This window comes from Plecotus auritus (assembly GCF_963455305.1).
Source record: "Plecotus auritus genome assembly, chromosome: 13".
NCBI classification, from domain to species: Eukaryota; Metazoa; Chordata; class Mammalia; order Chiroptera; family Vespertilionidae; genus Plecotus; species Plecotus auritus.
In genome coordinates, this window is record NC_137779.1 from 15,928,767 (window position 1) to 15,952,941 (window position 24,175).

Consider the following 24,175-nt stretch of genomic DNA (forward strand, 5'->3'; position numbering starts at 1 on the left):
TCCCCCATCTTCTTGGTTGGCACCTTCTCGATCAATAAATCTTTACTTACTTCAAACCCTGATGTTTTGAGTTTTGGCCTTTTGAAGCATCGGGCCCTTGGACTTTGGTTTGGTAACGCTCTCTCACTTGTGCCCCCAGCTTAGCTATTCACAACATGCCTGTGACTATCTCAGCTCCCCTGGGCTGATCATGAATTGAAGCTAGAGTTTCTTAGCATGGGCAGCAAGACTTCTGTTCCCATCCTCGCTGGTTTGGCTCAGTGGATAGAGCATCAGCTTGTAGGCTGAAGGGTCCCTGGGTTCGATTCCAGTCAAAGGACACATGCCCGGGTTGCGGGTTTGATCCCCAGTAGGGGACGTGCAGAAGGCAGCTGATCAATGATGCTTTCTAATCATTGATGTTTTCATCTCTCCCTCTCCTTTCCTTTCTAAAATCAATAAAAAAATATATTTTTTTAAAAAAGAATTCTGTTCCCTCTTGAGATGAGGAGATTGAATACCTGACTTGGCTGCCCAAGGACTCTCAGAAAGACACCCCAAGAGCCAGGAGTACAACCCAAAGCCCACTGCTTTAGGATGTACTGAGAGCTCTTATGTCTCCCACTCTCTGCCCTCTCCCAGCCATACATGGGGTCCTCTGTCCCCAGCTCACCTTCCTCCTATAAGCCCCTTCACTCCATCCAAGTCAGTATTGAGAGCAAGGGAAGGATCAGTCCATCCCAGATCTGTTGGTTGTGGGTTTACAAGAAGCTCATCTGAGAAGATGGGATTCAGATATTCCCCTTCCTTCTTCCTGGATCCCTCAGTGCTGGGCCCTGTGCATCTCTTTCTCCATGAGCCCGAAGGAGAAGATGGTGGCAGTGCATAGAGCAGACAGCTCCAGGTACTGACTCTTCTGATGCCCCTGGTGCTGAGAATCAGAGCTTCTAGAGACCCCAGTCTCCAGGAGCTCTAGGAATAGACCACGTTTTCTGGGTGGATTTTCTCAGCGGGTCCACGTCAACTTCAGGAGAAAAAAAATAGAACCCTCCATTTCACCAGAACCCTGGCTAGTATATTATGAAGAGCTTTATGCTGCTGGATGGCCTCGGGAACCTCATTAGGCACCATTTCCCCTGGGAATTTTTCAGATGGTGCCTGCAGGGAAGAAACGGCACTCTGTTTATGGCTGGGATTATGATGCTTACACAGCATCTTGGGACTCGGGTGTTGCGTTCACACTTCCCTTTTACTTCAGGGACTTCCTGTGTAAGGTTGGGGGCCTCACTTTTCCTCTCCTTCATTCACTCTAATACTTAATCTTGACTTTAAGAAAGAGTGGTCCAGGACTTATTTTAGCCACCATTCCCAAGTTTTTGAAGGGAGTTTTGAGGATAATAACAAAACGAAAGAAGTTAGATCAGAGTTGCAGGTGTTAAGAGAGAGCACCTCAGACGATGTGTTCCCAGCACCATGAGCTGCTCAGAACAGTGGAGACACCACCACCACAGAGACCACCTGCTCTCAGCTCTGCTGAGGGCCGCACAGGCCTTTGCTCTATAGGAGGAGATCAGAATGTTCCATGAATATGTAAGAAAGCACACACACTCACCTGCATGAATTCACTTTATAAACAGTGAATAAGCAGGCTCACGGTGTAACAGGAGTTGTACCTCAAGTTTTCAATCCTGGCATTCTCCAGGGACAAAGCTGCTCTCCCTACGATCTGCTCCGTGACTGTTCTAAGAAACGTTCAAAGATGTGAGCAACTGCACTTAAAAGTTTCCACTGAGGCTACCTAAAATAATCCCAGTTTGCCTGGAAAAGTGCGGATTTCCACCCATTATCACTATAATTATTAGTACACGCCCTATCACTCTCAGGTGTCTGCATTTGGATAACAAATGATACAGTCACTTTACTAAAATAAGTATAAGTAGCTATTCAGATTCCCTGGCCTCTGCTACCGTCTAGATCAGGGGTGGGCAACCTTTTTGACTTGAGGGCCACAATGGGTTCTTAAACTGGACCGGAGGGCTGGAACAAAAGCATGGATGGAGTGTTTGTGTGAACTAATATAAATTCAAAGTAAACATCATTACATAAAAGGGTACGGTCTTTTTATTTTTTATTTCAATAGTTTTATTCATTTCAAACATTTTAACAAGAAGAATGTAAACACTAATTATTATAATTTGAAACTTCAAAAAATGGAGGAATCATAGCACAATAACATAGCTTATATTGAAGATGGCAAAGGCAAAATAAAATTGCCTAACAAAGGAAAGGTACAAAAGCCTTTCAAATTAAACTTAAATATGATAAAATAATTTAAAACTAAAACAAATAGAAAAGAACAAAATGTGTAATCAGTAAATTAAACATTTTCTTTAGTGCAACTTCCAAATTATGCCCGGGACGTAGATGTAGATGGCAATGTAGACTGGGTTGAAAGGTTTTTGGTCTTTAAAACATCAACTTCAGTGGGAACAGTGTTGTTGGTCTCCTTTTTAGCTAATGTTCTGATACTGTGCTCTCCAGGGGCATGTCTCCCTACATCACCACGATAACGTGTCTACGCATTCCCAGGGTGATGTCGGGGGACGCGTCCGCGGGCATTACAAGGAGCCTCTGGAAGATTGAGAGGTTGTTCCTTTTACTGAATGGGCGGATATAAATCCGCCCACTCAGAAGAAGGAGCTGCAGCTGTGTTTCCCGACGTTGCCATGTTAACACTGCTGCTGGTGAAGGAGCGGAGGGGAGAGCAAGAGAACCCTCTGTTCTTTCAGCTCCGCGGGCCGGATAGAACAGCCGAACGGGCCGGATCTGGCCCGCAGGCCATAGTTTGCCCACGGCTGTCCTAGATCCACTGGCCTCCATCCTAGTTCTGACCAAGGGAATGTCTCTCAGCCTTTTGCCCTCCTTGCCCTCTTAGTTCTCATTAAAAGAACCTACTCTTCCAGGCCAATCAATACTATATCTCCAGTCAATTTAGGCTTAAAAATGAGAAGGGCATTAACTGCAACCTGTTTCTGGTTTGTACTTAGCCCCAAACCCTAAAGCAAAGAATTACGAACACTAGATACCTGCCTGAAATACGTGGAAGACGAATAAAGGAAGAGCAATTACATCGGTACAAGGAATAAATATTGGTACAATTTTACACTGTAGCCATTGGTACGTTGTTGAGCACAATAAATTGATTATTAGTAGTAGTACTTAACAAACCTGGGCATATGTATATATTTTGACTTGCAATTTTACTTTGCGGTATATACCCAATAAAAATAAGTACACGTGTTTATCTAAAGACATACCAAGAAAGTTCATAGCAGCATTATACATAATTGCTCCAATGTGAAAATAGCCCACATGTCAATCGACTATAGACTGGGTAATAAATTGTAGGATATTAGTAAAGTGGCATTCCATATAGCTTTGAAAATTAATAACATACACAAATGTCACAAACCTATTATGAAGCAAAAGAAGCCAAACACAAAAACCATACTTAATGACTTCATTTACATGAAGTTCAAAAGCAAGGACACTGATCTTTGGTGTCAGAAGTCAGATGGCAGTTATTTGTGGCTGGGAGGTCATGGGGTGGCTGCAAAGGAAAGTGAAGGGTGGGTGCTTCAGGGTGCTGACAATGTTCTGCTTCTGAGAGGGGTTGGTTCCATGGATGTGTTCAGTTTGTAAAAATTCACCAAGCTAATATGCTTGTGTGACAATTAAATGAAAAGTTTACTTAAAACATAAATGAAGAACAAACAAAAACAAATTCATATTTTAATAGATCATCCTACCAAACTTTTTAACACTAAGATTATTAAACGTCTTTGATTGTTTAGTAATCTCCAGTAGGGGGCGTGCAAGAGGCAGCGATCAATGATTCTTTCTCATCATTGATGTTTCTATCCCTCTCTCCCCCTCTCTTTCTCTCTGAAATCAATAAAAATATTAAAAATAAATAAGTTAAAGGAAGAAAAAGCCCACAGAAGAAGAAGAAGAAGAAGAAGAAGAAGAAGAAGAAGAAGAAGAAGAAGAAGAAGAAGAAGAAGAAGAAGAAGAAGGAGAAGAAGAAGAAGAGGAAGGCAAAGATATGTGTCTGACTTGGTCTTGGCTGTAGAAGAGTGGAAAGAAGAAAAAAAATATCCCCTATGAATTTCTAACCACCTCTGTGTTTCAGGTAAAAAAAACAAAACACATTATACATGTAATAAAAAAAAATTCCTCTCTAAAGAATACAATTTAAATCGAGATATCAAAGAATGTTTTCCAGGCAAGTATTCAAAGATCATGAGCCCTTAATGGAAATCACTTAACAAACACAAATTGGGCCACTAGGAATGAGAATTACCATGAAAGATGAACCACAAGCTACAGAAACAGACCTGCAAATTTGCTAGGCTTATCAGGGACAGAATACAAAATAAATGCACTTAACCTGTTCAAAGAAAAAAAGGCAGACTTTAAAAACATCAAATGTAACTTTTAGAATTGAAAACATGATAGTTTAAAACTCTGTGAATATGTTAAACAGCCTATTAGACACGGGTGAAGAGGAAATAAGTAAACAGGAGGGTAGATCTAAAGAAATTACCCAGAAGTCAGCATCAGCTGAAGGGGGTGGGGAGGAAAGAGTGTGTAACTTAGAAATATAATTTAAGAAATATAATTTAAGAAATATAGAAATGGAGAAGGTCCAACAGATATAAAGAAAGCATTTACCACATTCTGGGCCCTGTGCTTTGCTTTAAGAATAAAGCAACAATCAAAACCATTATAGCTCTTCCCCTTTCAAATATATAATCCAGATGGAGAAACCTAGAATAAACAGATACTTACACATAACTCCTTAGAAATACAATAAATATGCTAGCAAGAAGTTCTGGGGGGCCTTGAAACCATTTAACAGGAGTGTCCTACTGAGTCAGGAAACTCAGGGAAAGCCTCCCCGAGGAAGTGAAATTCAGGTTTAAAACCAAAATGTAAGAAGGGGTAAAAGAGTTGCTTGTCTATGACGGTCCAGCACTAAACCTCCTTTGGTGTTTAGGAAGGAATTAACGTCCCTGGGAACGTACTCTTGTATGAGCCTTGGTTGGAGGCAGGACCAGCCCGCTTCTGTGAAATCTCTCCAGAGAACAGAAGACCTGAACTCAACCAGTCACGTTCCCAGGCAGGACCAACGTGTGGGGCAAGTGACACCAAGAAACAGGAACATTTCATGTTGGCAAAGACAAAGAATCTACCAACTGATGACACACGTTGGGGCTGGTGGTGCCAGCAGGCGTGGGCAGCGCAGGCTGGCCTCCCCGCAGTCCTTCCTGGCTCTAAGAGCTGGTTCCCCAGCTTGTTCTAAGAGCGAACTAAGAGTGCCATTTCTTGCCAATTAACACTCTTTTTTTTTTGGTCCTAAGTTAACCAGGACCTACTCCTGCTGTTTGCAGTGAACAACCCTGGCTGGTATAATGGGACTGGAGATTGAGGAGGCTGGGCGCAGGGAGCGGAGACGGGGCAACTTTTTCATGTCCCTGAGATGAAGGCAGACACACCTGTCAAAATCACCTTCTGAAAGGGCCGTCCCTCAAAGTTTTGCTTTGTTTTAAACCATCTCTCCCCTTCCAAGGAAATGTTGTTCCGATGGGGTTTGGAGGGTAAAATAAACACAGATGTTAAATCTCAGAGACAATGTTTCATACTCCTGCACAACTTTTTTTTAAAATATATTTTATTGATTTTAGAGAAGAAGGAAGAGGGAGAGAGAAACATCAATGATAAGAGAGAATCATTGATGGGCTGCCTCCTACACGCCCCCTACTGGGGACCGAGCCCGCAACCCAGACATGTGCCCTTGGCCGGAATCGAACCTGGGACCCTTCAGTCCGCAGGCTGACGCTCCATCCACTGAGCCAAACCAGCTAGGGCCTGCACAACTTTTTAAAAACACTCAATTCTTTGATGACTCCTCTTTGCTTTAATAAGCTAAATTACACTGGTTAGTAGAATAAATAATAAGTTTCTATGCTGGGTAAACAGAAATGCATTTAATGAATCATCTGGGTAGCTTTTTAAATGCAATGTAGGCTATACCAATAATAATAATTATGTTGAACATCTAAGGAACTAATGGCACAATAATTTTTAAAAAGGTTTTTAATTTATTTTTAGAGAGAGAGGAAGGGAGAGGGCGAGAGAAACATTGATGTGAGATCAGAACATCAATTGGCTGCCTCCTACATGCCCCCAACCATCTAAAAATATACAACTAACAAGCAATTGGGCTGGGCCCGGGGGGAGGAGACAGGAGGGCCAGAAAAATGGAGTAAAAATGGAGTAAAAAGTAAATTATTTCTCTCTTTGGAAATAATTGTAAATGAACATGTACTACTCATTCAATATATACATGGGATGGAATGTAGAAATAATCTGATCGAGCATAATCATTTTCATAGAATCGGGCATGAGCACAGAAAGAGAAAATAATTGTCTCAAGTTCAAACCATAAATTTGTGGAAATGTTGGTAGCAGGAGGCCAAGAACCTAGTGGGAAGAAAATTAACTGAGCACTTATCATTTCATTGCCTTAGTAATTCTTTTAAAAAAAGTTAAAGATAAAGGCATTGATGCTCAGAGACATCAAGTAACTTGGTTCCGGTCGCATGGCTGCAGAGTAAAAGCTGAGAGTTCAAATCCGATTCCACCCTCCAGTTCCCAAGTCCCTGCTCTTTCTGCGTCTCCGCTTGTCGCCTTTCCCGCCACACTCACCCGCATTCAGCGCTGCCCACCGATTCTGTGCCGTCTAAAGCCCTGTTCTCTCGCTTCACTCTCATTCTTTCTTTCTTTCTTTTTTTTAATATATTCCTATTGATTTCAGAGAGGAAGGGAGAGGGAGAGATAGAAACATCAATGTTGAGAGAGAATCATTGATTGGCTGCCTTCTGCATGCCCCACACTGGGAATTGAGCCCGCAACCCAGGCATGTGCCCTTGACCGGAATCGAACCTGGGACCCTCCAGTCCGCAGGCCGATGCTCTACCCACCAAGCCAAACCAGCTAGGGCCACTCTCATTCTTTTGAATTCATGTTTGCTAGTACTCACCTGTGCCATCCCAAAGGCAAAACTCTCTATCCATCCAGACTTCATTTTTCCAGACACAAGAGCATCTTCCCAAAGAGAACCTGGTAAGTCACAAGCATGTTCACAGCGTCTCACATACCGTTGCTTCACAAACACATTCACTTACATTTTTCTTTTACACCAAGAGGCAGCGCTGCCTGCCTTACGGCGCCAGTGGGCTGTGGATTTCCACACCTGCGCTGTGCAACTCCTCCATCCTCTCCTGGAAATCGTACCAGTCAGGCCCCAGCAGGCAACAGATGACGCCCCGAAGCAGAGTAATTGAGAAATGTAACGAAGGAACTGTGTGCGTGGGGGTGGGCCCAAAGTTGGTTGAGAGAAAAGACATGGGGCTCCTGAGGCTCCCAAGGCAGAGACACGCCCCCACCCCCCACCCCCTGGCATGAAGACCCAGGAGGCAGCAGGCGCTGTGACCAGGAAGGACATGGGCGCTGGGTTACTGGCAGGGAAGGAAGTCAGGGAAGTGAACTCACAGCAGCACGCTCCTACCCGCTGATTTCCTCTGCCGATGCTGGATGCTGCCATTGGCCTATCCCAACCGGAAACCAGAGGGCAAGAGAGCCTATGGGAGAGCCATTAGGAAATGGCTGCCAGGACTTGGATAAGGTCCTGGAAAGGAGACCTGGAGAAGTACACAGAGAATTACCACCGCCCCTCACCCAGTCTTACCCCTCACCTCACACAGTAGGTAACGGTCAGTGGTCATTCCTACTGCTGACCGCCTGCTGGGTGGTGCTAATCTGATTATTGGCTGGTAACACAAGGCTCTCTGTGCTTCTGAAATCATCTCCAGATCCTGAGCTGAGCTGGGAGCTGCAGACTTCTTCCCCCTGCTCCCCTCCCCCTCCCCTGACTTTACCAGCACAGTTTGAAATGGAGCAAAGAACTGATTATGTGGAAGTCATTCCCAAATCCTGTCCTTCATAACCTTGACATGCATTATGCTAAGTGAAATAAGCCAGTCAGAGAAAGATAAATATCACATGATCTCACTCATTTATGGAATATAATGAACAACATAAAATGATGAACAAAAATAGATCCAGAGACATAACCTTGACATGCATAAGGCCTTCCTCCCAGCATTGCCAAATCCCTTCAAGTCCAAGTGCCCGAAGCTGCGCACCACAGTCTCAGGCGGCGCCATGCTTGACACTTTGTGAGTCCTAGCACACTTCCCCCGCACACTCTGCAGAATTCTTCCAGAATTCGTCTGGTCATTTAGCCAAGACCATCTCAACCAAATCCTAAACCTCCTACTTCCTCGCAAAAATGTGATATTTAAAATTAGCCCTTGACTAATTTCTGTCGACAGGACTAGATTTCAGCGTCGGGGAGGAGCTCACATTTGAAGTGAAATCGCCCAGGGCTAAGAAAGGGAGCCATAGCAAGTGATGTCAGAAATCAGGAGCCTGGGGTCCAGTCCCAGTTCTGCTGCTGAGTAACAGAGTGACCTTAGGGAAGGTGCCCAGGCCTGTATCTATTCTCAGAAACGTGAGAGAACTGAATTAAAAGGTTCTTCAGGTCTACGAAATGTAACCTATAGTCTTAAGAATATTTAAGAATTAAAGGACGTTTAAAATGGGAAGGATCGCCCGGCTGGTGTGGCTCAGTGGTTGACTATGAACCTATGAACCAGGAGGTCACGGTGTGATTCCGGGTCAGGGCACATGCCCTGGTTGTGGGCTCGATCCCCAGTGGGGGGCGTGCAGGAGGCAGCCGATCAATGATTCTCTCTCATCATGGATGTTTCTATCTCTCCCTCTCCCTTCCTCTCTGAAATCAATAGAAAATATATTTAAAACAAAAACAAAATGGGAAGGCTAAACTTGTTTGAGAAAGAGTTGAAACGTCTTCCACGTAACGAATGAAACCTGAATCATCTATGGAAGGAAAACAGTCCCTTTCCTACGGTCCCTATTGCCCCTTTCTCAGGAAAAAGGGTTATTATTGTTCTTTTGCTCAAGGCTTTTTTCAGAGCAATTTTGACATCCTTATTCCTCAGGCTGTAGATTAAGGGGTTGAGCATCGGCACCACGATGGTGTAGAACAAGGAAGACACCTTCCCCTGGCTCAGAGGTAAAAGGGAAGATGGCTTGAGGTACATGAAGGCCCCTGATCCAAAGAAAAGAGAAACCGCAATGATGTGGGAGCTGCAGGTGCTGAAGGCTTTGACCCTGCCCTGGGAGGAACGGATATGGAGAATGCTGGAGAGGATGAGGGCGTAAGAAATGAAGATGGTAAGGGTGGGCACCCCAATGTCGATGCCCACCACCACGTAAACTATCAGCACATTCACGTGGGTGCTGGTGCAAGAGAGCTCAAGAAGGGGGAGGATGTCACACATGTAGTGATCAACCAGGTTGTTGGCACAGAAGGTCAGTCTGGCCATGGCCATGGTGTGGGCCATGGCCCCGGCAAACCCCATCACATAGACACCTGACGAAAGAAGTAAGCAGACCCGGGGAGACACGGTGGCTGCGTACGCCAGCGGGTTACAGATGGCGACATAGCGGTCGTATGCCATCGCTGACAGGATGAAAGACTCCGAGACAACAAAGAAAAGGAAGAAGAAGAGCTGAGTCATGCACCCTGCGTAGGAGATGACGTTCTTCTCCGAGACAAAGCTCATCAGCATTTTGGGAGTGATGACGGTGGAGTAGCAGAAATCTATGAAGGACAGGTTATAGAGGAAGAAGTACATCGGGGTGTGCAGGTGCGCGCTCAGCCCGATCAGTGTGAGCAAGCCCAGGTTCCCCACCGCGGTGACCATGTAGGAACCCAGGAACAGGAAGAAGAGGGGCGTCTGGAGTCCCGGTTGGTGGGTTAGGCCTGTGAGGATAAACTCCATCACAGAGGAATTCTCGGCCACCATCCTCACTTAGGGCATTCTGTGGAACAAAGAAGAGTCGCTTAGAGGGAGAGAGACGCTGCTGCCCTCCCAGTCACCTCCCCGTTCCTGAGAATTAGATCCGCTCAGACAGACATTGAACCTCAACACAAAGGCTTTCTGGGTGCCTGCGGTCTGTTCTCCCAACATCCTGGACTCTGCCTCTGGCGGGGGACCTGCCTCCACAGTGAGGGTCCCCAGGATGCACGGAGGAGCCCCCAGATCTTTCCTTGGGTCCATTTATTGCGTCCTTCCAACTCTGGTTTCTGCCAGAGTTGATCAAAACTGTGCTCAATCCCTGGGGAAAGTCCTCTCGGAGGTTACAGCCAGTCCCACTGGCTGGAGCGTGCACCTCATGGTCAAGTGAGACAGTAAAAAGGCGAGGCGAGCCGAAACCGGTTTGGCTCAGTGGCTAGAGCGTCGGCCTGCGGACTGAAGGGTCCCGGGTTCGATTCCGGTCAAGGGCATGTACCTTGGTTGCGGGCACATCCCCAGTGGGAGGTGTGCAGGAGGCAGCTGACCGATGTCTCTCTCTCATCGATGTTTCTAGCTCTCTATCCCTCTCCCTTCCTCTCTGTAAAATATCAATAAAATATATTTTTTTTTAAAAAAAAAAAAGGCGAGGCGATCTTTCTTCAGGCCGTTACTACCTGAGGTGGGCAACTTTGGAAAAGTTCATCCCAGGTTCAGTCACTCACCCGCCTTCAGCCTGAAGGTCCGTGATGCGCCTTCTCCTCAGCTGTTCAGACGGATAACTAACTGGCCACAGTGCTAACCCGGATGAAGGCACTAACAGCACCCCTTTAGCTTCTGTCCTGCTTGGGCTGACTTAGAATTCCTTCCGAGCTAAAGGAGCTAAAGAAGCGGTAGCTGTTTGAGGCTTTGCCCTGAGGCTTTTTCCCAGCTTGGGGGTGGGGGCGGAGGGATGGGGGAGGGAGCCAGCATTCTCGCCTGTGATCAGTGCCAGCTGGTGGCAGGAGACGGAGTTTTCTTCTGGGTTTAGAGATCTGGGGACCTGATTAGAAGTAGGAAGCCAGAGAGGTTCCCCTGGGATCACAGCCCCGAGAAACTAACTTTAAAAAAGGAGGCCTTTTTGCTTAGCCCCTTGATAATGTCTGCGTGGGGTTTTAAAAACATTATTGGTTCAATGAACATCTGCTCAGTGAAATGCAAAACACTGTGCAAGAATAATCAGCTCTCACTTGTTGCACACTTCTTATGTGTTCCCAACACGCTTCCTGTCCTAACACTTAGATGCTGACCTCAGCGTGTCGGGATCAATACCATTTTAATGTAATACTTCATTTTAATCCCCTCCCCCAGTCCTGCTACCTGGGTTTTATCACTCCCATCTTAGAGGTGTAATTTAACAGATATGAAGCTAACTCCAAATCAGGCATTCTTAACAATGGCATTTAATGTCTCCTTGTGAGATATAATGGAATAAAACGTTGCCTTCAAGGCTCTGACATTCTCTTGGAAAAGATGAGAGAACACATATAACTAAAGATGCAAAAAAAGTGTAAGATCTAGAAAGGGTGAAAATAAAATGTTATGTAAGTTCAAGGAGTGCACTGTACACACCACTTACATTTCCGTGTATCTCAGGACTTGCCCAATACCAGAGCAGGGAGAAGCAAATCTTCTCTCTCATCTCTTGGGATTGGAACTTGACCGTGAAGAACAATCCCTATTAGTTAAGAACAGTTTTCCCCCCAAACTGCTAAATTGTTGGAATTCTCCTCGATAGGCCCTGCCCTCTAACCTCCCAGCTCTCAGTCCGGCTCCAGGACTCTCAGAGTGACCCTCAGGGTGACGGCCTTGTAGCTTGATGGCCTTCATCCCACTGGATCCAGCAACGTTTGTTTCCCTGTCTTGCTTGCTTTGATCTTTTTCTAACTCCCCCTCTCTCAGGGCAAAACATATCCCTCTGTATCCCAGTCTTTCGGTCTTGCTTGAGCTCAGTACAGCTACATCGCATTTTAGGGGCTTAGAGAAAAGGATTGCTAAGAGCTAGGTCATGCTGAAAGGGGCCAGAGGGAGGCTACTGTAAGGTGGGAGAGGAGAGCTGATAGAAGTTAGAGTTGCTCTGAAGTCATATCTTTTCTTCAAAACTATATCTAAGGCCCATCTCTCCAACATGCTTAATCCACAGACATGTTCTAAGGCCCTCGACTACTTCCCGTCCCACCACCAATGCCCTATTTTTCAAATAGCCACACTCTTCCATACCAAAGGCCAAATTACAGTCAGGAGAGGTTTCCTTGACAGTCTCCAATCTCCTCTTTCTGTACCCATTTCTAATCTCAGTCAACATTCCTCCTCCCCAAATACTCAGAGTCCTAATACCTGCTCTGCCTTTGATTCTCCATTAAAACCCGCTCTCAAGGAAGATCTCACAAATTCATCAGCACAGTCTTATAAAGACTTGCCGAGGATCAGACACATTCCAGACCCTCTTCCATTCATTAAAAAAGGTAATAATGAAGACAACATCTCTAACCCACAAATAGATCTCTCATGATAGAATTTCACACAGCACTCAGTTGATGAGAGGTATATTTTGGTCAGGATGGGAGAGCTGGAGTCATCATGAACGGGGTTTATAACCAGAGCCATGTTGGCAGTTGCCTGTGCTACACTTGGCAAGATAATGACAACCCCTGTATCTGTCCTGTGGGCGTGCTGTATGTGTAAGTGTTGGGTGACATTTGCATGAACCCAGTGCTTGCCAGTCCTCCACACGGGGATCTAGCTTGGTCACTGCTCAACAGCAACAGGCCTAAAGCAGAAATCTTACACTGAGAAATCTGCCCCGGCCATGGTGATAACAATACATCCCAACCCCTGTCATCAAACCACAACCAAAGAAATCATTATTACAAACCTGCAATACGCCCCATAGGAAAAGGGCTCCCTGAGGCGCAGAAAGCAAAGAAGGCTCAAGCTTCATTACAAGTTGACTTTTCTCTCTGAGCTTTGGAGGATCCTTGTTTGGATGACAGAACAACCAAGCAAAGTTCCTCTGGATTTATGTCACTTCAGAGCCTGTTGCCATGGGAACTACATCTCAAAATCTTCTCAACTGGGGTTTTTTCACTAAAGTCATGTTCCCTAAAGAGCAGCTAAAGCCCAAGCAGGAAGCAGTGTGGGAAGCTCTATTCTTAACCGCACTCCTTTAGTTACAGAACTGCCCTCTTTCGAAAACCTGAATCTCTATATAGTGCTTCTTTATTACTTATTTCTATTTTTTCCATCTTTTTAAAAATTATGGTTTATTTATGTCATTTCACGTGCAACACATGTAAATGCAACACAATGTCTCCCCTGCACAAGCATTAACCCTCAGACTTCGGGTGGCCCAAGGTTGGCCTCAAGGGCATTGACCGTCACTCACACCAGTTGGCCAAACACAAGTTACAGCTTCATGAGAAGAGGCACAGACATCGCCGAAGAGAAAAGATGGCAGCTGGGATGTCTTCATTTGCAGTGGCCTCAGTGAGCTCCGGAGAAAGCATACATTAGGAGTCACGTGGTTCTGCATTATATTTAATCTCAATTTACTTTCATTAAACATTTTCAATTCCTTACCATACAAATCTATATATAAATGATATATCTATTTAACATAGAATCCTAGAATTAGAAGGAATCTTGGAGGTCTATATTGGGGGGTAATTAACATGTAGTGAAACCTATGTACCAAGCACTTTGTTGGTAGGTTTATGTAAATTACATGTATTATGTGTGTTTTTTTCCCCAAAAAAATATTTGTATTGATTTCAGCGAGGAAGGGAGAGAGACAGAGATAGAAATATCAGTGATGAGAGAAAATCACTGATCAGCTGCCTCCTGTACACCCCCTACTGGGGATGGAGCTCACAACCCGGGCATGTGCCCTAACTGGAATTGAACCGCGACTTCCTGGTTCATAGGTCGATGCTCAACCACTGAGCCACACCAGCTGGGCTTCCATGTCTCTTTTTATCCACTTGGTCAAATTGTGCCTTTTACTTTTCATCTACTGTTTTGGGATTTGAAGTTCTCCAGCCCCAGCTATATTAAAAGTGAGTTTGAGGCAAGATCATACGTTGAAATACTGTTTAACTTACATGCCTAATATGACACACCTAATATTGAATGACAAATGTGCCTACTGTTTATAATACTTACCAAGCTCAATAGAAAGAAATACAAATATGGTTCAATAAAAGCCCACATTTGAAACGAGATAAATTCAGGGATACGTTTGCTTTTTTTTCCAATACTAAGGATTTCATCAGAGGTTTCCGATAAATAGCTACGTGGCAAACCCATTTCCAAAAGGTAAACAAATAATGTAGGGTTACCCATACATGGTTTTACTGCAAAGATTTTGGACGCCTGCAACATGCTAATGTGGACAGAAAACCGACAGTCCTGCTAGATGACGTACCTTTTGGCTGTGACCTGCAGGGTGAAGAGATTTGGAGGACTGGCCAAGGACAGTCACTCAGTACCAGAAAGAGCTGGACATCTTCCCAAGTCAGGAGCTGCCCAGAGCTCAGCTTCATCACAGCCCACAGTTTGGGGCTTTGAAAACAGGAATCCATTTCTAAGTAACATTTATCTGAGAAATGTATATGCTATAAAAAGCACATTGCATTAACACTAGCAATACAAAATATGTGATTTCAAGGCGTGTTAAGGGCATACCATGTTCCAAGATTGTGCTGGAGGGAGAAAAGGCCAGGAGGTGGCCTTACTTGAAGGCAATTTGATGGAGGGCAGGGTTAACCCAGGGAAAAGTGGGAATGTCTTCACTGACTTAAAAAATTAATCCTAGCCCTAACTGGTTTGGCTCAGTGGATAGAGCGTCGGCCTGCGGACTCAAGGGTCCCAGGTTTGATTCCGGTCAAGGGCATGTACCTTGGTTGCGGGCACATCCCCAGTAGGGGGTGTGCAGGAGGCAGCTGATCGATGTTTCTCTGTCATCCATGTTTCTAACTCTCTATCCCTCTCCCTTCTTCTCTGTAAAAAAATCAATAAAATATATTTTTTAAAAGTTTTAAAAAAATGAATCCTAAAACTGCCGATTCACTAATCTTATAAAAAAAAAAAAAGGCAAAGACTTTCCTTGTTGGACAAAGATGTCTCAGAAATCCTGATTGCAGGGCGGTAAAGCCTCTGCTATTTTTTCACATCTCTGCTGGTCAGGAAAGCCACAAAACCTCTGGAACATGTTTTTATTTGGTACTTTGCAAAGCTTTCTCTAGGAGCTTTTCTAGACTAGTTTTTGTCCCGAAGTAATGCTGCAGTTGAAGTAACCAGGTTTAGGAGTATAAACATCTGGCTGTGTGGCTTTGGGGAAGTAAAAATGTTTTCGGCCTGGGGTTTCCTCTCTGCAAACAGGAATATTTACTCCCGCCTCCTCTACCTCTGGCTGTTCGGTTCAGTACATCTGCGGCCCTCTTCCTTGCCCATCCTTAAGTGTTAAGTGCCTCAAGTTTCCAACCTCACCTTTCTCATCCCCTCATCCCATGTAAATTCCCAGAGTGATTCCACTCCTTCCTATGTTTTACCTATCACCTACTGATGTGTTAATTGTGCATTCATTGCCTTAAGTATTCCATTGCTGAAAAGACTCACAACTCAAACCTTTTATAGTCACAGGAGGAGTAAAGGCTAAAGCAACAGCTGGAGGGAGTATGCAAAGGGAGGGGTCCTCTTCGGGCCCTGGCTTCCTTGTCCTGCCACCACTGAGTTGCAGCAGATGCACTTTGTCTCCAGGGCTGTTTCTTGGTGTGAAAAAATCCGAAGTCTGCTCTGCTTCGAGTGGGCTGGTATCACAGGCATTATCCACCCATGTGACCAGCATGAACTGGTGAAACCCCCAGGCTCCACTGAAACCAGCTTCCATTATTATCAAATTATTTTTTAATATATTTTATTGATTTTTTACAGAGAGGAAGGGAGAAGGATAGAGAGTTAGAAACATCAATGAGAGAGAAACATCGATCAGCTGCCTCCTGCACACCCCCTACTGGGGATGTGCCCGCAACCAAGGTACGTGCTTGACCGGAATCGAACCTGGGAACCTTGAGTCTGCAGGCCGATGTGCTATCCACTGAGCCAAACTAGTGAGGGCTATTATCAAATTATTATAATTCAATTATTAAATAAGCATGTCAAACTCAAAGGCTAACACGGGCCAAATAAACAAGGTATACGTTTATGAGGGCCACAAAAGCTTCACTTTTCATAGAAACGTACATTTATTTAGATAGAGATGCTGAATACAAAGGGCTTAAATAAATGAGTAACTGTTAACATAAAATAATAGAACATTTTAATAAAAATTAATATTTTTTCTTGAACATTAACTTACCAGACACTGAGTAACTGCACAAATTAATAAGCATAACACAAATGAACCTATTTTTCTTGTTCTCCGAAAGCAAAATATTTCCTGTTATGCACACCAAACAAGTCAGTCCAAGACTAATGATGTGGCAGTTGGCTGCTAAACTATTCACTGCTAGTATCAGTGGGGAGAAATGGTGCACCTGTGCATAAAGCGTTTAAGGGAAATGAATACAACACGATTATAGTAATCAGTCATTAGTGAACGTTGTAGCTTGTTATTAATAACTAGAGGCCTGGTGCATGAAAATTCATGCACTCAGGGTTTGGGGGGGGGGGCGCGTCCCTCAGCCCAGCCTGCACCCTCTCACAATCCAGGACCCCTCAGGTAGGGTCCCTAGGCCTGGCCTGAGATCAGGGCCTGTCAGGGCTTTCCCTCCCCCGACTGCAGGCAGCTGGCCTCACCCCACTGCTGTCACTGCTTGCTATCTATGCAGCGCTGTTTCTCCCACACCCCACCCTGCCACTGGTGGCCTCCCTCTGCAGGCAACAGGCATGGGTTGCAATGGTTTGGCTGGCCTGGGCCTCCCTTTGTGGGGCGATCTCTGGCCTGCCACACACCTGCCACAGAGTCACTGCTGCCGGTGGCCTGGGCCTCCCTCTTTCTTTGCTGGGGGGCTAGGCCAGCCCGGCAAGGGGCTGTCTGCCTACCTGATCGCCCCTAACCACTGGCCTGCCTACCTGATTGCCCCTAACCACTCTGCCTGCCTGCCTGATCACCCCTAACCTCTTGCTTGGGGGCAGGGCCAGCCCGGTGAGGGGCCGTGGTGGTTCTGGTCTCTGGTTGTTCTGGTCGTTACGCTTATGGTGGCTGGCCTTCTATCATATAAGATTATGTATAACAGGATATTGTAAAAATTAAGTTATGAAATTTGAAGATCCCCAGCCCTCTGCTTACCTGTTAACTGCCCATTGGCATACCCTTTGGCTATTTTCCCATGTAATCTTTGTCCTTCTACCCAATATAAGCAGCTGGCTTATGGGGGGCTGCAGAGCAGATTTTTGTGGATGACCTGCTGCTCTCCCATGCTGTCAGCAGTACTGAAATAAAGGCTCATATATGATTCAACCCTTTCTCTGCTTAATTGACTCAAGTAGTGACAGACAGCACGGATATATTTATTGTCCAGTTACAAAAGCTTTATTAGTAATAGCCAAAAATTTGAAAGTATCTCACTTTATTAACAGGCTAAATAATTATATATTCACATAATGGAATACTACACAGCAATATAAAATAATAAATCTATCCATATATACCACAATATAGATGAATAACACAGGCTTTAGGTTCCCTAAATTCAGGGATCTATTCAATCTCATTTCAGTCCTCCCTTTATATGCTTATTCTTTTCTTTTTGGCAACATTAAGCAAAATCAAAGGGCAAAATTAAACAGTTAATCAAACTTCCTCTATTTCCCAACAGAAGTGAATATACCTAAGGAAAAGTCCATCAGTCAAAATATTTCCCAGAACTTCATTTGTCATTGCTTCTTAAGGAAACTGTTACCAATAATAGTTGGGTTTAGACAAAAACTATCTACACTAATAGAAGAGAAATATGCAAATTGACCATACCACCATGACGCCCACCAGCCAATCAGGAGCGAGTATGCAAATTAACCCAACAAAGATGTCGGGTTAATTTGCATACACAGGTGCAGAGCAGCCGGGATGCCTGCAATGAGGCGGGGGCAGGGGGCAGAGGGAGCTACAGGAGCAGCGTTCCAGCCGGAGTAGAGAAGACTGAAAGCTCCAGCTGGAATGAACACTGAGGGCTCCGGCCTGAGCGAAGACAAAAGGCGGTGGCCAGAGCGAAGGCCTGGGTCCCAGGTGCTGGAGGAAAACCAGTGCTGGCAGCCAGGGGAAGGAAGGCCTATTGCACGAATCTTCGTGCAATGGGCCTCTAGTCTATAATAATAAAATGTGCAATATGCTAATTAGACCGGACATCCTTCTGGACGACCTTTCAGATGAAGCCGGGGCTGCGAGGGAAGCCCAGGTTGCAGGTGCCAGAGGGGAGCCAGTGCTGGCAGCCAGGGGAAGGAAGGCCTACTCTTTCACGAATTTCATGCATCAGGCCTCTAGTTCTCTAAATAATTCTCTAAATAATAATGACTTTAAAAAAATACAAAGCTCCATTTTCTATTACTTAATATGGCAGATTGATGAACGTAACATAAGGTCACCATCTCTTATCCATACACCTCAATATTACAATATCAAGGCTTCTGCAATCCCTGAAAATTCTATAGCAATTGCCTCTCCTAAGAAGCAACAGTTTGGTGCTGTCCTGATAACTAAATCTGTACCCACAGTCACCAAGGAGGCTCTGTGACATCCTCCAGACTGGTGTCACCCATTGAAACAGACTGTGTGCCACATATACAATTCTGAACTCTCTAGAAGATACCTTAAAAAAGAAACAAATTCATTTTAATGATCTATTTTATTTAACGTAATATATCCAAAATGTTATCATTTCAACATGTAATAAAGTAAAAAAGTATCCATGAGATACTTTATATTATTTTTCATATTCTCCTAAGATTCAGTGTGTATTTTACACCTACTTTGCACACCTACAGTATGTCTCAATTTGGATGACCACATTTCAAGTGCTCAATACCAGCATGACCGTGACTACCACATTAGGTACTGAAGTTTCCAAACGTTTTGTTCCACAACCAAGATAACCCTTGAAATGAGACTCTAAACCAGCCGTGGGCAAACTACGGCCCGCGGGCCGGATCCGGCCCGTTCGGCTGTTCTATCCGGCCCGTGGAGCCGAAAGAGAGGAGGGTTCTCTTGCTCTCCCCTCCGTTCCTTTACTTTGAATTTATATTAGTTCACACAAACACTCCATCCATGCTTTTGTTCCGGCCCTCCGGTCCAGTTTAAGAACCCATTGTGGCCCTCGAGTCAAAAAATTTGCCCACCCCTGCTCTAAACTCTGACTCAGCCTTGATATGACACCTCTACCAATCATCTTTATACCCCATAAAACTCAATTTCTCTCCCCTGGAAGCCCTAGCTCACTCACCTATGTCCCACTACTCCACCACCAATCCAGTGGTCGCCATACTGGCCTGTGAAACCTAACATACTTCCCACTTTCACACTACAAAATTAATCAGGCACTGATACTGTCATTTTGCCAAGAATAACTCAACAAAAGTGTTCACTTCCTACTCTCTTACAAAATGTGCTATATTAAAATTATTTTGTGAAAGTAGCATGAGATTACTGCAAATACATTTGTAATTTGGATGTGCTAGGTCAACTAACATGTGAAATGAAATCTTCCAACAAAGAGATGGGGCAAGAAAACATGACATAAGGGAAAACAAATTGGATTGGGATTCAAGCTGGGATTTCAGTTCCAGCTCTGCCACCAGAAAGCTTTATAGTCCTGGACAACCCACAAATACTTCTGACTCGCCAGTGTGATGTATTATATAAAATTCTAGACTAAATGATTCTGAAGCCCCATTCAATATTGGGTACTCTATAATTGCAGAAACTATTTTCATAAAATAAAGAAGGAAGATTTAGGGGGTGAGAATGAGTGAGAATAAACCCATTTGGGACAGTTAAAATTTCCTTTATATATAGAATAGAAAAGCATGAAACTTGAATTCCTTATCAAAAATAAAAATAGAAATACTAACACTCTAATTAAAAATTCCTCATCCGTTTTCTCAATTCCTAGTTTTTCTTTTCCAAAAGGAAGTTATTCTGTCCAAGGATTTCTTCAGGGCAAATTTGACATCCTTATTCCTCAGGCTGTAGATTAATGGGTTCAACATGGGTACCACGATGGTATAGAATAGAGAAGACACTTTCCCCTGGTCAAGGGGTAAAACAGAAGGCGGTTTGAGATACATGAAAGCTCCTGACCCAAAGAAAAGAGAAACTGCAATGATGTGGGAGCTGCAGGTGCTGAAGGCTTTGGACCTGCCTTCAATGGAGCTAATGTGGAAAATGCTGGAAAGAATGAAGCCGTAGGAGATAAAAATGGTAGCAATAGGCAGCCCAATGCCAATGGCCACGACAATAAAGACCACCAGCAAATTTACGTAAGAGCTGTTGCAGGCCAGCTCGAGGAAAGGAAGGATGTCACACATATAATGATTGACAAGGTTGTCAGCACAAAAGGTCAGAGACATTATATTTCCTGTATGAGCGACAGCCCCCCAAGTCCCCATCCCATAGACACCCAGCAAAAGAGACAAACACACCTGCGGAGACATGGTGACCGTGTACAACAGTGGCTTGCAGATGGCAACATAGCGGTCATATGCCATGGCTGAGAGGATGAAGGATTCCGAAAACACAAAGAAACAGAAGAAAAAGAACTGAGTCATACATCCTGCATAGGAGATGATGTTCTTTGAGATAAAACTCATCAGCATTTTGGGGATGACGGTAGTCGAGAAACTCAAATCTATGAAGGACAAGTTGAAGAGGAAAAAATACATGGGAATATGAAGGTGAGAGTTCAGCCCAATCAACGTGATCATGCCCAGGTTCCCCACCACAGTGACCATGTAAAAACCTAGAAACAGAAAGAAGAGGGGGAGCTGGAGTCCTGGCCGGTCTGTCAAGCCCGAGAGGATAAACTCTGTCACCGAGGAGGTGTTATCTGCAGCCATTCTCCTCCGAGAGGGTCTGGGAGGGAAAAGGAAAGGAACTGCTTAGAGAAAGAGAAGGGAAGAACCCCATTCTTAAGAACAGTATTCGAACACAGGTTTTGAACTTGAAAGAAGATGGCATTTTCTTGTACCTGCATCTCCGTCTTTATGGCCCCAAAGTACCTTGAACCATGCTAGTAACTGTGGGTGAAATCTGCCTCCCAGGTAAGGGCGAATCCAACTGAGGAGAAAGTCCACACAGCCCGCTGGGGTGACCCTCCAGCCCGCTCTTCCTTCCCTCTAAAGCCCTCGCCTAAGTTCTGTACGACCTTCTCTCGGGGGCTGTTGAGAGGCTGAAGCCAGTTGGCCCTGCCTACACCGTCCACCTTCAGTCAGTGCTCATCAGAAGAGGAAGATGAGGTCGTGTTGCTTCGTCTTTAGCTGGGACGGCTGTGGAATGTTGTGTGAAAATGATACTGGAGTAGTACGGTACAGTGACTAACTAAACCTAAGGAACACTGACCCCAGCATAACGATGCTAGTGGCACTGTGTTAATGCTCTGGGCGCTCTGGTTAACCCCTCTAACAGATGAAGACACTGGGCATACCAGGAAGCTCCTGCACAAGTCCCCGTCCTTCTCAGTGGCAGCAGAGGGCAGCCCAGGCAGTTTGACTCCTGGGTTGGAGATGAACCTCTCTGCCACAGGACCCCCCTGGCCAGGCAGGCACTCCCCCCCTCCGCCTGGCGTCACAGCGCTGCACTACGCTTGCTCGCTCCCACCCAGCTCTCTCCTGGAGACTCAGATGGCCCGGGGGAAAGGAGGTGACAACTCAGAGCTCAGACCCCCCTGCTTCTGCTTCTCTCCTTTAAAAATCAAAACCTCCAGGTGGCTTTGGTTCTCCTGTGGAGCTGCACACGATCCGGCCTGGTTTTGTCCTGAGCCTCCTGTCCAGCTTCTAGGGATGAGGCAGCACCTTGGATAATGCCGATGGGTAACTGGGGACTGAGCGTTTTATTCTGGAGCAGAGCCCGCAGTGACCTAGTTACAGAGGCTCCCTCAGGATCACTGCTCCCTAAGGAAGGAGGAGTGTTTTTTAGGCCCTTGATAATGCTTGGTGGGGCTTTTAATGGCCTAACCTGTCATTCAGGTTACATCTTTCCAAGTACAATTAAGAGCAGAGCTCTGTGGTAAAAATAAGTCTTGTGCTTGTATTGAGCACTTACTATATACTGCGTATCTAACCTGGCACCCTCATCCAAAGGACCCAAAGCAACACATAAATAATTTTACCGTGTTTGTTCCTCACAACAGCCATATGGGTTAGACCTATCAATCTCCACTTTAAAAGTGAGGGGCACCCATAGCTTGTAGGTTCCAGAACCTTGAGTCAAATTCTGGTCTGTCCAACTCTAAACTTTATGGGGGCCAGCGATCTTGCAGGGTTTCTTAAGCAAATACAGGCACTTGATGTATGTTATTGACAGCACCCAATTTTGTCTCCAGGCAACAGTTCTGGCTACTGTGACCTGCACACATTGTCAAATTGTCTAAGAAGGAATTGCACTTATATAGGGACTAATACAGTTTAGTGTGGCAACTTGCAGTCTACACCCCTTTACCAGGGGTTTTTTACATATTCAGGATGAAAGATTTAAAAAATATATATATGTATTTATTGAACTTAGAGAGAGAGGAAGGGAGAGGGAGAGAGAGATAGAAACACTGATGAGAGAAACATCAACATCAATCAGCTGCCTCCTGCACACCCCCTGCTGGGGAACCAGCCTGTAACGGGGCATGTGCCCTGACTGTTGGGAATCGAACTGGTGACCTTTTGGTGCATGGGTCAACGCTCAACCACAGAGCCACACTGGCTGGGCAAGGATGAAAGATTTTATAGCCAGTGGATTATATAGGTTTCATCCTATGTTAATGGCAGAAGTCCTCTTGGCGAAGATAGGAAATCAACCACAAAGGCAGAATCCATCTTCCTCCAGGCAAGTCCAACTAAAGCCTCTGCACACAGGCCTGTGTGTGTGTTTCTGAGGATGTGCAGGTATAGCAGCGAGGACTTGCTCACCCCCAGATAAGACTCAGCAATGATGGTGCCTCATCTGTCTATTTACTCTGTTTTCATGGAGAATTGTCCACTACCCAGAGTAACTCTCATGGACCCCAATCCCTGTTGTCGATCCCACTGAAAAAAAAGGAGAGAAATAATTCATTAAAACACAGACAGTCCTTGGGTTCCTTCGGACTCGACATACGTTGTTTCGTGGTTACGTCGCCATCTCCCATTTATTTAAAAAAAAAAAGTTCCATCATTTCGACGTATGTACATACGTGCTTTATGTTTTTTTATTATTTACTGTATTTACTACAAGTAAAGGTTAGGAATTTTTATCTTTCTTTTAAATTTTTTTTACTGTTTCACTTCATTACTGCTGTGTATGTGCTCCATGTGAGTGACGTAGGTGCTTATGTAGGTGGGTCCCGACTTACGGCAAAAATCGCGTTACGTCGCGCCGTAGGAACGGATCTCTGACATAACCCGAGGACCTACTGTAAGCTCTTCTTGAGATCCAAGTGCAAAGACAAAATTGGGGGTTTTCTGAAAGCTCTAGGGGGATTTTGTGACATCAGGCACAGTTTCCATGGCAACCTCATTTCCAAATGCATCTTCAGCAGGGCTCCTCTACAGCCATGTGACCTGATGACTTGTTATAATACAGAATGAAACCAGCTCTTTTGTCTTTCTATTTGTGCAGTACTGTCGCCTTTCCAAACCTTGAATCTTTGGAAAATGGCTTCCTTCTTTATTTCTAACTGAAACTATATATTATACATGGCACATCACGGGGCATGTGGAGATTGACATATAATAAAAGTTGGCATATATGTCTCATAACTGTGCATTAGGTCTTAGTCTTCTGGTAGATTATCGAAGTTGCATGAATATGGTACCAAACCCATCCCTGCATACAGTATTCCCAGCTTCAAGAAGAAACACAAACCTGACCAGAAAGATGAGACAGCAGCTGAGAGACCTTCATGTGAAACAACTTCGATGAGCTCCTGAAAGGTTTTGTTCACTTCCATGTCTTGAATTATCTCCTGTTGACG

The 24,175-nt window shown here is 44.8% G+C and overlaps 1 protein-coding gene across 1 annotated transcript; it reads right to left on the reverse strand.

Annotated features, from left to right (window-relative positions):
* Nucleotides 1-7,592: 7,592 nt before the first annotated feature.
* LOC308238211 (olfactory receptor 8B8-like) lies at nucleotides 7,593-21,071 on the reverse strand (the record flags this gene model as incomplete). Its single annotated transcript, XM_080649884.1, has 3 exons — nucleotides 7,593-7,652; nucleotides 9,036-9,929; nucleotides 21,000-21,071. The coding sequence occupies 3 exons, from the start codon at nucleotides 21,069-21,071 to the stop codon at nucleotides 7,593-7,595; spliced, it is 1,026 nt and encodes a 341-aa protein (XP_080506010.1).
* Nucleotides 21,072-24,175: the final 3,104 nt, after the last annotated feature.